The 14730-nt window shown below is 42.8% G+C and overlaps 1 protein-coding gene and 1 non-coding gene across 2 annotated transcripts; one reads left to right on the plus strand and one right to left on the minus strand.

The window, feature by feature from the left end:
* Nucleotides 1-3549: 3549 nt before the first annotated feature.
* Nucleotides 3550-3655, minus strand: LOC118485260. The gene has a single exon (XR_004875565.1). It is a non-coding gene; the product is annotated as a small nucleolar RNA R71 (small nucleolar RNA).
* Nucleotides 3656-9335: 5680 nt separating this feature from the next.
* On the plus strand, nucleotides 9336-11637 carry LOC118484819. Its single transcript, XM_035980850.1, has 2 exons — nucleotides 9336-9479; nucleotides 9812-11637. The coding sequence occupies exon 2, from the start codon at nucleotides 9815-9817 to the stop codon at nucleotides 11522-11524; it is 1710 nt and encodes a 569-aa protein (XP_035836743.1). The 5' UTR covers nucleotides 9336-9479; nucleotides 9812-9814; the 3' UTR covers nucleotides 11525-11637.
* Nucleotides 11638-14730: the final 3093 nt, after the last annotated feature.

The following is a 14730-nucleotide window of genomic DNA, read 5'->3' on the forward strand; positions in this document are numbered from 1 at the left end:
AGAAAATATAGTTGTTTTAGTAGTAATTAACCTAGATACCCAGTTCTCGATAGAACAAGCCTACCGGAAGCTTCGATGTGATAATTGGGATGGACTAGTTGTCGAATAACCCAGCGGAGATTGTCAGCCGCACCCCGACGACGAACGGAGAAATGATAGTGATTCATGGAGCAGGATATGCTCCTACGGATCATCAGGCAGAGAAGAACCAAAACCCGAAGACATCCCTGTGGTTGGAAAATACCCCGAAGTCTTCCTCGAAGACTTGTCGGAATCGTCTCCTCCAAAATAAATTCCAGGCACTGCACCCGTAGTCAATGCATCGTAACAACTTACATTTTCGGAGATGCAAGGAATGACAGAGAAGTTTTAGCCATGGGTAGAAAAGGAAGATAACAGACCAAAAATTTCCTTTTGGGGTAACCCCATTACCACTCGTCAAAAAGAGGGATGATGGTTTTCAGATAAACATCATCTACCGGGAGCTGAACAAGCCGGCGATCAAGAATAGATACCCTCTGCCAAGAATTGATGATCTGTTTGATCAACTGCAAGGTTCAAGCTTTTACTCAAAGATCGACTTGCGATCTGGATACCATCAGTTAAGGATACAAGAGGAAAGTATCCCGAAGACAGCCTTCAGAACTCGTTATGGACACTACGAGTTCCTTGTTACGCCGTTTGGTTTGACAACGCACCTGCAGTGTTTATGGACTTGATAAATAGAGTTGGCAAGCCGTACTCGGACAAGTTCATGATTGTGTTATCAACGACATCTTGATTTATTCAAGAACAAAGGCTGAGCACGAACAGCATCTAAGAGCCATTTTGGAACTGCTAAAGAAAGAGCAGCTGTATGCCAAATCCTCTAAGTGCGAGTTTTGGCTACACGAAGTCCAATTCCTTGGGCACGTAGGATGGAATCCACGTGGATCCCACCAAGATCGAGGCGATCAAGGATTGGGAAACGCCAAAGACGCCAACCGAGATTCGGCAGTTCTTGGGTTTGGCTGGCTATTATCGACGGTTCATTGAGAACTTTTCAAAGATCGCCCAACCATTGACGCTCCTTGACGGGTGGTCCTTTGGACAACCCTTAAGTATGTTAAAACATGAAATAATCCTCCATTTAGCCGTGTAATTATCTTGGATTAGATAACTACGATGCTTATGTTTCAGGTGCGAATTAGGAGATAAGAGATGGATAAAAGGCAGTTCATGAATGTTTTGGTGGAAAACGGGTCGAGAGAAGAAGACAAGACAAAACAAAGGAGACAATTTTGTTGATTTTTGCACCGTAAACCAGGCTTGATTCACCGTAACAATCTGATGGACACCGTAAATTACGGTGGAGCCGTAATTTACGGTGGTGCCTGAACGTGAAATGTGTAACTGCCACAATATACTCGTTTTTTGGGTGTCTTTTGGTATTATTCTCATCATTGACGGTTCTTGGGCACTTTGGGGGCGATTTTGGAGTACTTGCTTGCTTTGTGAACATTTCTAAACATTCGGTTTGTGTTTTTTAATTCGTATGAACATTAGATTGATGTTGATGATGATTCACCGAGCCATGTCCGGCTAAACTCTTCGGTGATCATCCTAGGTGAATGTTTCTAAGACTTTTGTGTGTTAATTTCTGCATTTCTAGAATGATATTTTGCGTTGCTTGAATGTCATGGTGTATGTTTGATTGTTTGTAGTGCGTTAATCTATATCACAATCTCTAGTCTTGATCGTACGTTCTTGGTGCCGTTGGCAACCGAGATATCACGGGAAGGGTTAGGGTTGGTTATTGGTTAATAGGTCATCGGGAAACAACCTCGCATTATCTAATCCGAGTACTTTGTTCCCTTTTATCACTTCAATCACACATACACGAGTTATGTCTATGTAACTCTTTCTAGTGAAATTGCACACAATTGTTTAAAGAAACTGAAACCTAGGGTGATCATTGTTCTCTCCTAATTGTTTACAACCAACTTTGATTTGAATTAGTTCTTAATCTAGTTTTCCAAAACAACAATCCACAATCTTGAATTTTAATTTTCTGCAATTTAGTTTAATTTTAGTATAAATACAAAGCTACACAATCAACACATTTTCCACATACTCCCTGAGTTCGATACCCTACTACCACTAACTACAGTTGTTTAGGGATTAAATTTGCGTGACCCACGACATCACGTCAAATTTTGGCGCCGTTGCCGGGGAGTAGTGCGCAACGTGTGTTAGTTTAATAGTTTTGTTTGTTATTTTCGGGTTTACGCTGGTTGTGTTTAGTGTGCAGGTACTTCAGGTGTATGCATACTAGAGGCTCTCACAAGTCATCACCGCTATCGTTTGATCCGGAAATTGAAAGAACGCTACGACAAAACCGAGTTTTAGTGCGAGAAAACAAAATCATTGGTTCACCCACTTCACCCATTACACCGAGAAACATCATGGCTGATTCTCAGATACCACCTACAACCAGTCAAACAACCTCATCCTTTATACCTACCTCCACCCAACCATCACCAAACACTACATTACCTAATACCACCGCTGGATTTACACCAACCAATTCCACTCAACCAATCACCACTCAAAATGAGCCTACCATTACTTACGATCCATCCACCACAATCCCACCATTATCTCACTTCTTTCCCCCAACTACGGGTCAATCATCATCTACCTTCACAATTGCACCCAATTCAACTATTGTGCATACTACCCCATCCTTTAGACCACAACAATCGGGTTTTCAGTATTCAAACATTCCATTTGGGCAAACCTCGGGAATGCAAGGGGGTGATTATGATGAGGGATTTGAAGACTTTGAGGGGTATGAAGATGATGGGTATGGTTATGGAGATTATGGTGATCAAGGGGATTTTGGGTATGTTCAGAATCAATCTCAAGGGATGGCGAGTGTTGGTGGAATGCAACATCAACAACTTATACCACAACATATTCGGCCAAGACCACAAGGGCCACCAATGCCACAACCGATTCCATTGCAACAGGTCCGGCCATAACATGTACACCAACAACCATTTCAAAGACCGCCTCAGCGCCCACCGATGCGACCACAACAGTTTCAACAACCGATCGCACCACAAGGGCAAGTACCAAGACCGAATGGGCTGATTATTCCGAGAGGTAGGTATGGTGTGCCACGAAGACATCTTAGAGAAAATGTGAGGGGCATTGAAGCACATTTTCGGCCGGTAATTACACAAAACCCTTCACCGGTAGTCATTCCTCATAATGACCAAGGGCGCACATTCGAAGTAAGAACCAACTCGCTACAAAGTTTACCAAAATATAAGGGGTTGGCAAATGAAGAACCTTATTTCCATTTGGAGGCTTATGACTCTATATGCAATACTCTTGGGAGTCAAGGGTTTTCAGCTGACGACATCAAATTAGTGTTGTTTCAATTTTCGTTGGAAGAGAAAGCTAAGAAATGGTTCTATACATTACCTTCAGCATCAATTTATACATGGGGGGAGATGCAACAAACCTTTTTGGATGAATTCTATACCGCCCAAAAGACTAATGATGCGCGGAAGGGGTTGAGAAGCTTTCAACAACAACACGGTGAGATGTTCCATGAGGCGTTTGAGCGTTTTAACATGATGATTAAAAACTGCCCTCATCATGGGATTGAGTTATGGGAGTTAATGAACGCTTTTCATGAGGGGTTAAGTGCCGAAGATGCACGGGATTTAATGTCTATCACCGGAGGGACATTTGGAACGAATTATGAGAATGAAGATTGGGAGTTTTTGGAGAGTATGGCAACTACATCAAAAAGGAAAGCCCAAGCTTCGAGGAGAGCCCGACCGACAACTAACCGACCACAAGTGCATGCCATAGATGAAGGTAATGTTCAAACTACTAATCAAATTTATGATGTGTGTGCTTTGTGTAATGAAATAGGTCACGCGGCCGAAAATTGCCAAGGAATGTTGGAAGGGCAATATGAGGAAGTTCATGCGGTCCAAGGTCAAGGCCAAGGAGGAGGTGGTAGGAACTACAATAACATGAATTCTAATACCTACCACCCCGGGTTGAGGAATCACCCGAACTTTAGATATGGGAACCCATCAAATCAAGCGAACCCAAATTTTCAAGGTAGCCAAGGTAATTTTGGTTCACGGCCATCTTATAATAACCAAGGTGGGTACCGGGGCGGAAATAACCAAGGGTATCAAAAACAATACCAAACGGGTCAAGATCAAAGGGGATCTTCGGGTGGAAATGAGGTGATGGAGATGCTTAAAAGCATGCAATTGGAAATGCAAAAGCGGAATCAACTTGATGAAGTGCGGATGCAAAAAGATGAGGTTCGCGATAAAAGCATCCATTCACTAACAACCCAAATGGGTCAATTAGCGACCGAGGTGGCGGAATTGAAGAAAGGTAAGGGTCAACTTCCAAGCGACACAAAGGTAAACCCTTCACACGGTTCGTCACGAGGTAATGTTAATATTAACCATGTTAGTGTGTTAAGAAGTGGGAAAGAGTTTAAGGCCAATTTGTCACCCGAATTGGTCGAGGGGGTGGTTGAGGACATCACGGGAATGGAAAGTGATGATGAACTTGCACCGGTTAAACCAAAAAAAACAACTAGTAAAAAACCGGGGTTGGGTGAAAGTGAAAAAAGTAAAAATGAAAAGAATGAAAAAACAGAGGGTGAACCGAGTCAAGTTCCATTTCCATCGGCCCTACTTGACCCGGGAAAGAAAAATTTTATTGTGTCAAGAGGTCCTCAAAAGGAGGAGATGTGGGATATGTTCAAACAAGTTAAAATAAATCTCCCACTCCTTGATGCAATAAAACAAGTCCCCGCTTATGCAAAATTCTTAAAAGAATTATGTACACAAAAAAGGCAAAACAAGAAAAAAGTGCCTAAGCGGGTGGATTTAACCGGGCAAGTGAGCGCGGTGTTGAATGGGGAGCTTCCTCCTAAGCTCCAAGATCCAGGCACGCCATTGATTAATGTACAAGTTGGTAATTTTCAAATGGCTAAGGCGTTGCTAGATCTTGGAGCCGGAGTTAGCATTTTACCGGGGGGATTATACGACCAATATGACTTTGGTCCATTAGCACGGGTGGAGACGACGGTTGTTTTGGCCGATTTGTCTCATAAGTTGCCCCGGGGTATGGTTCAAAATGTTATTGTTAAAATTGATGAGTTTTACTACCCGGTGGACTTTTTGGTTTTGGACTACTCATCGGCGGACCCTAAACAACAACAGAACATAATTTTGGGTCGGCCATTTTTAAGCACCGCACATGCTATTATCGATTGTAGATTTGGTACGGTTGATATGGCATTCGGAAATCGAAAAATGCGTTTGAATGTTTTTACTAACAATTCTAATGCTAACGGTGTTGATGAGTGTTTTATGGCAGACATAGTAGATGGATGCAACCCGCATGAGTATGAGGAGGATGGTTTGGATATTTGCCTGTGTGACTTTTCTGAACAGGTACATGCTTATGCACTACGGGTTGAAGAGGAAGCACAAGATGTGATGGCGCTGAAAGAAGGTAGACCACCATGGACCCATCAATTCGAGGGTCTACCGGTGGAAATCGATTCGGGTACAAAACCATCGTTGGAGGAACCACCAAAGTTAGAGCTCAAGGACTTGCCGGGCCACTTGAAGTATGTATTTTTAGGGGATAATGACACTTTGCCGGTCATTATTGCCTCTAATTTGGAAGTGGCACAAGAGCAAGCCTTGATGGAGGTGTTAAAAGCGAACAAGGGTGCTATTGGATGGACGATTGCCGATCTTAAAGGAATTAGTCCATCTATCGTCATGCACAAAATTATCACAACCGAAGATGCCAAACCGACACGAGAAGCTCAAAGGCGGTTGAACCCGAACCTAAGGGAGGTAGTAAAAAAGGAGGTAATTAAATGGTTGGATGCGGGAATTATCTATCCGATTTCGGATAGTGCTTGGGTGAGTCCCACCCAAGTTGTGCCTAAGAAGGCCGGCATTCAAGTAGTCAAGGACGAAAGTGGTGAACAAATTGCCACCCGACCGGTTACCGGATGGCGGGTGTGTATTGACTACCGAAAACTGAATGCCGCCACTTCTAAGGACCATTTCCCGCTACCTTTTATTGACCAAATTATTGAAAAATTGTCGGGTCAAAAATATTATTGCTTCTTAGATGGGTATTCGGGTTATAATCAAATTGCCATACACCCGGATGACCAACACAAGACCACCTTCACATGCCCATACGGCACTTTTGCCTTTAGGCGAATGCCGTTTGGGTTGTGTAATGCTCCGGCAACTTTTCAACGATGTATGATGAGTATTTTCTCGGACATGGTTGGAGAGTCGCTCGAAGTGTTCATGGATGATTTTTCCATTTTTGGCACTACTTTTGATGCTTGTCTCAACGAATTGCAAAAGGTTTTAAAAAGGTGCGTTGAGAAAAATTTGGTGCTAAGTTGGGAGAAAAGTCACTTCATGGTGCAAGAGGGCATTGTGTTGGGACACGTGATTTTGGAAAGGGGGATGGAGGTGGATAAGGCAAAGATACGGGTAATTTCATCGTTGCCACCTCCTAAAAATGTTAAGGGTGTACGGTCATTCTTGGGACACGCGGGTTTTTATCGACGTTTCATTAAGGGTTTTAGTGTTATCACCAAACCCTTATGCAATTTGTTATTAAAAGATGTCCCGTTTGACTTTACTAATGAATGTATGCAAGCGTTTACTGTTTTGAAGGAACATTTGGTCAAGGCGCCTATCTTGCAACCACCTGATTGGTCAAAGCCGTTCGAGATAATGTGTGATGCCAGCGATACCACTATTGGTGCAGTTTTGGGTCAACGGGTTGACAAGAAGCCGGTGGTTATCTACTATGCAAGCAAAACTTTATCCGAAGCGCAACTTAACTACACCACAACCGAGAAGGAATTACTAGCGGTGGTGTACGCTTTGGATAAGTTTCGCTCGTATATTTGGGGAAGCAAGGTAGTAGTTTATTCCGATCATAGTGCGGTTCGGTATTTAATGGAGAAAAAGGATGCGAAGCCGCGTTTGATTCGGTGGGTTTTATTGTTGCAAGAATTTGATCTAGAGATCCGAGACAAGAAAGGAAGCGAGAATGTAGTCGCGGATCATTTGTCTAGGATTCCGGTAGAGGGGACCGATGATGTAAGTGAAATCAATGAAAGTTTCCCCGACGAGCAACTGTTAGCCGTGTCCACTTTTGTTGCCCCGTGGTACGCTCACTATGTTAACTACTTAGCCACGGGTGCCATTCCGACCCATTGGACCAAAAAGCGTCGTCAACAATTCATGGTCCAAGTGAGGCAATATATTTGGGATGAGCCGGATCTCTTCAAGATCGGACCGGATCAAGTTATTCGGAGGTGTGTGCCCGAGACGGAAGTGTTGGAAATTTTAACGCACGCCCATTCGTCCGCTTGCGGGGGTCATTTTAGTGGACATAAAACAGGTTATCGGGTACTATCTTGTGGGTTTTATTGGCCCACTATTTTCAAGGATGCAATTGAGTTCGCCCGGAATTGTGTAAACTGCCAAAAGATGGGTAGCATATCGAAGAGGGATGAGATGCCACTACAACCAATCTTGGTTGTAGAGATATTTGATGTATGGGGAATAGATTTTATGGGTCCGTTTCCAAATTCGAATGGCTTCCTTTATATTCTTGTGGCGGTAGATTATGTCTCGAAGTGGATTGAGGCTATTGCAACGCGCACAAACGACCATTCGGTTGTTTGTAAATTTGTTCAATCCAACATCTTCTCGCGCTTCGGAATTCCGCGGGTCATTATAAGCGATGGTGGTTCACATTTCAAAAACTTTAACTTCGGAAAATTGTTGAAGAGGTATAGCGTGAATCATCGAGTCGCAACACCTTACCATCCGCAAACGAGTGGACAAGTCGAAGTGTCCAATCGGCAAATCAAGGAGATCCTCATGAAAACGGTAAGAACAGACCGAAAGGATTGGTCGAGCAAGTTGGATGATGCTTTGTGGGCGTACCGTACGGCCTACAAGACTCCGATTGGCACAACACCTTACCGGATGGTGTATGGTAAGGGTTGTCATTTACCTATGGAGTTGGCGCATCGGGCGCATTGGGCGATCAAGACAGTTAATGCGGATTACGACGAGGCGGGTAAGTTGCGGAAATTACAATTGAGCGAGATAGAAGAAATTCGAGATGAGGCGTACGAATGCGCATCGGCTTATAAGGATAAGCTAAAGAAAGTACATGATGCGAAGTTACGCAAGAAAACGTTCGAAGTGGGTCAGAAGGTTTGGTTGTACAACTCACGGTTGAAAATGTTTGCGGGCAAGCTTAAAAGTAAATGGATGGGTCCGTATGTTATTCGACGAGTTGGGCAATTTGGTGATGTGGACATCCAAGATGAGCAAACGTTGAAACAACAAACGGTGAACGGTCACCGCTTGAAGCCGTACTTGGAAGGAAATGACATCAATAACTTGGAGCTTGACAAAGCGGGCTACATCCTACGCCCGGTTGAGGAGGAACAATCTTAAGAGGCCCAGGTTTGGTGGTAGTGTACATAGTAGTTTCATTTTGTTTTGTTTTGTATTTTTGCACAATTGCCATAGCTTTTCGAAGTCCGTGTTCGAAACAAGTGTGGGGAAATTCGGGTCGCGAATTGCTCTTACATCGTGTTGAGGACAACACGGGATTTTTGAGGGGGTAGGGTGATTTTTTCCAAGTTTTTGAAATAATTAAAAAACATAAAAAAATCGAAAAAATTTAAAAAAAAAAAAATCTAAAAAATTTGGTCACATAAATTCCAAGTTTTATCAAAAGAATGGATGCCCAGTGTCCACCGTAAATTACGGTGGAGCCGTAATTTACGGTGGGAGTTAAAATTTTTTTGGGATTTATGGTGTAAACCTCCTGTTTTACGGTGAAAATTGAAGATTGGAGTTTACCGTAAATTACGGTAATGCCGTAACTTACGGTGGTGAAAAAAATTGGTTGGGGTTTACGGTGAATCAAGCCTGAATTACGGTGCACATTTGACATCCAGGTCTCACCGTAATTTACGGTGAGACCGTAAATTACGGTACGCGATGAATCTGTCTCCGTCGGCTGGGATTCTGCATATACATAAAAAAAAAAAAACGAAAACAAACAGGATTTCACGTGTATTAACCCTAGCCACTTATTCATTCCTCACTTTTCACCAACTTCTTCTTCTCTAAGACCCACATCCTCCTTCTTCTTCTTCCACCTTCTTTTCTTCATAAAACCTTCAATCCTTGCCCAAATCAAGTGAGGTTTTGGTCTCAATCGACTAATTTTTCCCAAGCTTCGTGATTGTGAGGAGGAATTCCAGAGAAAACGCGGTTTTGGGGTCGAAGTTTGAAACCCTAGGTTGAGATAATTTGGGGGTTTTTGGGATTTTTAGTTTCACAAGCATCCTCTCATCTTGAAACAAGGTATGAACACTTATTTTACTATATTATGGAGATGCATTGTGAAAAACAAGGTGATTTAGGTTATATGTTCTTGCCCACTTGCTTGTTGCTAGGATATGAGTATGGAATTGTTATTGAACATGGTTGATGGTTGTAGATGTAGGAATTATGGTTAAAGTAGTGAACTTTTGGGATGTTCTACATTGTAGAGACACCATGCCCAATTTTTGAAAAATCCTTGATACATTTTGGGTTCACTAACATCTACAACCATGGCAACAAGCAAGTGTGGGGATGATGTGTGAAGAGAATGTTAATTTTTGTGTTGTTTTGTTGTTTCTTCATGTGTGTAGGAAATGGCAAAGACAAAGGAAAAGCCGGGGTCAAGTTCATCCTCATCAAGAGGCAAGGGCAAGGAAAAGGAGCAGCCATCGAAGAAGAGGCAATATCTGGGTAGGGTAAGCGAAAGCGAGGAAGAAGAAGAGATGCAGTTAGACCCAAGTGATAAACCGGTGTGGAATTCGGGGTCGTTGGATGATCAACCCGAAATCTGGCAACCAACCCTGTATAACGACTGCATGAACAAGTTAAAGAATAAAGCAGCCGCATTCATCTGTGAAAGAGAGGTTGATGAGCCTCAGTTGGGCCAGTTCGGGGTGTATGACAAGTTCCGTGCTTTGGGTTGGGAAGGAGCACTCAAGTGTTGGGATAAGGATAAGAGCAATTTGTTTTTGACTGAGATTCAGGAGTGGATGGCAACGCTTAAATGTCACAACTTCCACAGGCCATCACAAATGAAGTTGGTTGGGATGGTACATGGGGTACCAGTTGAAATGTCATTCGATACGTTGAAGAAGTTGGGAAAATATGATAGCCTTCCAACTAGGGAGTACATGATTCCCACGCTTGATGATTTATTGCTCAAACCCGAGAAGCACGTGACATGGAACAGTATGTTGGCGGATTTGTTTTTGCCCGGTAGGTATGGTGGCGTGTTATACCGAAAAAATCTGAAGATAGAAGCCAAGCTCTTGCATACGATCTGTTTACTTAATGTCATCCCAAGGAGAGGGGATAAAGAGCAGGTGAGGTTTCCAGAGATACCTGTTCTGTATTCATTGATGCATGGCTCCCCACGCTTTCCAATTCGCTACCTGATTATGCACCATTTGTGGATATGCCGGAACAAATACGGGAGAGACATTGTCCCGTACTGTCGCATCATAACGGGCTTAATGAAACAGCAGAAGGCACTCACATCTGAAGACCGCGGTTTAACGAAAAGGCACTTGCCTTTTACTTTGGATAGGTTGGGAAACGTTTGGACATACACTTCGTCTGAACGTTATCACAAGCTGAAATCGGAGGGTCAACGGTGGAGGGCGTTGAAATTAGGTGCAAGGGAGTTGTTACCGGGAGAACCGGATGAACCTGAAAGCGATGAAGAGTTAATTCCGAGTGGGGATGATGATTACGCAGACGAGCCAACGGGTGGTGCAAATGTTGGTTTTGGGGCTTTTCATGGTGGTCATGGTGGCACATTTTACGACTATGCGCAGCAACCATATGAGCCGGGGTGGGCTTATAGTGGTTCAATGCAGGAGGTGATCGAGAGCCAACGCCCGCCGGCGGCCATCTTTGATACTTGGTCGGGTTCGGAGAGGTCGTTATTTGATCAAGGCACGCGGAATAGCGCTAGTATTGAGCGGGCGCTTAAACATAGCTTCGACCGCAATGAATTATGGCACCGGACCCACGCATATTCGCAGGAGGTGGAAATGAATAACCGATATCACGATGATCAGATGAGGCGGATGCATGCGGATTGGCATGCCGGAAGGCCGGTGGTTGAGGATCCACAACATGTGGATTATGCCTCATTGCCACCGTATGATGGCAGCGTTTCGTATCCGACTCCACAACTCCACCATTCTCAGTGGCTTGATCCAAGACGGCAAGAGGGACCACAACAACAAGAGGGAAGCAGTAGCGGCTCGTTCGGGTTTGGAGAATGGAACGATATGATGTCGTCCATTTTTGGGCCCCCAGGACCGCGTTATTATTGATCAGGTGGTATTCTCTCTCTTGTATAGTTTGTATATATTTGTTGGTTTATGTTGATTATGGTGGGAGGATGGGTGGTGATTGATCATATGATTGATTGTTGGGTTTGGTTGGTTGGTGGTGTTGTGTTTAAAATGAAAAACATAAAAAAATATAAAATGAAAAAAATACAAAAAAAAAAGAAATTTGGGGTTTGAGATGAGAAGCTTCTTGTGGATGTTGATTGAAGTAGTGATCAAAACCTCCTAAGCCATACATTGGGGACAATGTATCCCAAGTGTGGGGATGGGGGGAATTTTTTGAAGATTTTTGAAAAAATTTTAAGCCGAGCAAAACAATGTGAAATCTTGTCGCCCCAATTTATCCCCAAGTCAATACACCGGCAACCCTTATTACCCTTTTCATTCTTGGTAAGAGTTGTAGCCACACGTGTATATAAATAATCTTTGATGAGAGTGGCTACGGGTGGGGGTGCGTAAGAACTTGTGCTTGAATGCAATTTGAATCTTTGTTAGACATGAATGTAGAAAGGATAAGGGCATTAGGTAGCCTCGTCGGTTGTGTGAGTGAGTGTGGGATTTGGGGGGTTGGACCTCATAAGTTATATATATGAGCATGGTAGTGAGAGGGGCGGGGGTTTGGTCATTTAGTTGCCCAATTTTGTGCCTAAAGCCTATCATTTGTTTCCCCTAGCTACTTACTTGAAAATGTACCCAAATTTGACCCGGTCTTATAGCATTAGTGATATAATTAGTAGTTTATGAGTTTGAAATAGTCATGGTTAGTGTATTATCGTATTGTGTGATTGAAAAAAAAAATGAAAAGAAAAAAAAATGAAGAAGAAAAAAAAAAAAAAAGAAGGTTTCATTGTCTTGTATATAGTAGTATGCATTGTTAGTTGTTTTTGGTAGTTGTAATAAAAAGACCGGGTCGAATTTTCGCTACTCATATATATTCCATTTCCTACCCATACACCTAGCCACATTACAACCTTTAAGCCCCTTTTGATTTGCATTCATGTTTGACCCGTTATAGGAGGATAGTTGATTCAGGTACAAGCTTATGATTGCGCAACCACCCGTTTGCCTAGTGTGTGTCTAGCTTATCTTTGCTAGTTTCCACTTGTAGCCGAGAGGAGAGAAATTGTGAGGGGTGTATTGCTTGGGGCATTAAAAAGGGGGTTGGTAAAGAAATTGCATGATTTGTTTGGCTGATTTGATCACTTGTTTCGAAACTATGTTGATGAGTTGCTTGGGACAAGCAACGGTTAAGTGTGGGGATGTGACGGGTGGTCCTTTGGACAACCCTTAAGTATGTTAAAACATGAAATAATCCTCCATTTAGCCGTGTAATTATCTTGGATTAGATAACTACGATGCTTATGTTTCAGGTGCGAATTAGGAGATAAGAGATGGATAAAAGGCAGTTCATGAATGTTTTGGTGGAAAACGGGTCGAGAGAAGAAGACAAGACAAAACAAAGGAGACAAGACTGCTGAGTACCGTAAATTACGGTCCTACCGTAATTTACGGTAGACATGATTTTTGTTGATTTTTGCACCGTAAACCAGGCTTGATTCACCGTAACAATCTGATGGCCACCGTAAATTACGGTGGAGCCGTAATTTACGGTGGTGCCTGAACGTGAAATGTGTAACTGCCACAATATACTCGTTTTTTGGGTGTCTTTTGGTATTATTCTCATCATTGACGGTTCTTGGGCACTTTGGGGGCGATTTTGGAGTACTTGCTTGCTTTGTGAACATTTCTAAACATTCGGTTTGTGTTTTTTAATTCGTATGAACATTAGATTGATGTTGATGATGATTCACCGAGCCATGTCCGGCTAAACTCTTCGGTGATCATCCTAGGTGAATGTTTCTAAGACTTTTGTGTGTTAATTTCTGCATTTCTAGAATGATATTTTGCGTTGCTTGAATGTCATGGTGTATGTTTGATTGTTTGTAGTGCGTTAATCTATATCACAATCTCTAGTCTTGATCGTACGTTCTTGGTGCCGTTGGCAACCGAGATATCACGGGAAGGGTTAGGGTTGGTTATTGGTTAATAGGTCATCGGGAAACAACCTCGCATTATCTAATCCGAGTACTTTGTTCCCTTTTATCACTTCAATCACACATACACGAGTTATGTCTATGTAACTCTTTCTAGTGAAATTGCACACAATTGTTTAAAGAAACTGAAACCTAGGGTGATCATTGTTCTCTCCTAATTGTTTACAACCAACTTTGATTTGAATTAGTTCTTAATCTAGTTTTCCAAAACAACAATCCACAATCTTGAATTTTAATTTTCTGCAATTTAGTTTAATTTTAGTATAAATACAAAGCTACACAATCAACACATTTTCCACATACTCCCTGAGTTCGATACCCTACTACCACTAACTACAGTTGTTTAGGGATTAAATTTGCGTGACCCACGACATCACGTCACTCCTCACTCAGAAGGACAAGAAGTTTGATTGGGGAATCAAACAGGAGGAAGCATTTCAGATATTGAAGGATAAGCTTTGTAACGCGCTAATCTTAGCTCTACCGGAAGGTACAGATGATTTTGTGGTATACTGCGACGCTTCGCGTCAAGGATTGGGTTGTGTGTTGATGCAACGCCAAAAGGTTATTGCCTACGCGTCACGCCAACTGAAAGTGCACGAAAAGAACTATACCACGCATGATTTGGAGCTTGGCGCAGTGGTTTTTGCTTTGAAGATCTGGAGACACTACCTTTATGGTACGAAGTGTACAATCTTCACAGATCACAAGAGCCTCCAGCATATATTCAACCAGAAGGAGTTGAATGTGAGGCAAAGACGATGGGTCGAGTTGCTGAACGACTACGACTGTGAAATAAAGTATCACCCAGGGAAGGCGAATGTGGTCGCCGATGCCCTAAGTCGTAAAGAAAGAATCAAACCCATAAGGGTTAGAGCCTTGGAAATGATTATCCAAACCGACCTTTCCTCGCGCGTTCGTGCAGCGCAACAAGAAGCTCTCAAGGAAGAAACCTTGCAGAAGAGTATCTCCGTGGGATGGAGAAGTTATTGGTACCAAACAGGGAAGGAACGTTATGTTTTGAGAAAAGGATTTGGGTTCCTTTGTTTGGTGGTTTAAGGAAGGTTATTTTCGACGAAGCTCACAAATCGCGGTACTCTATCCACCCTGGAGCGGATAAGATGTACCAGGATC

Source organism: Helianthus annuus, chromosome 12, assembly GCF_002127325.2.
Source record: "Helianthus annuus cultivar XRQ/B chromosome 12, HanXRQr2.0-SUNRISE, whole genome shotgun sequence".
Classification (NCBI taxonomy): domain Eukaryota; kingdom Viridiplantae; phylum Streptophyta; class Magnoliopsida; order Asterales; family Asteraceae; genus Helianthus; species Helianthus annuus.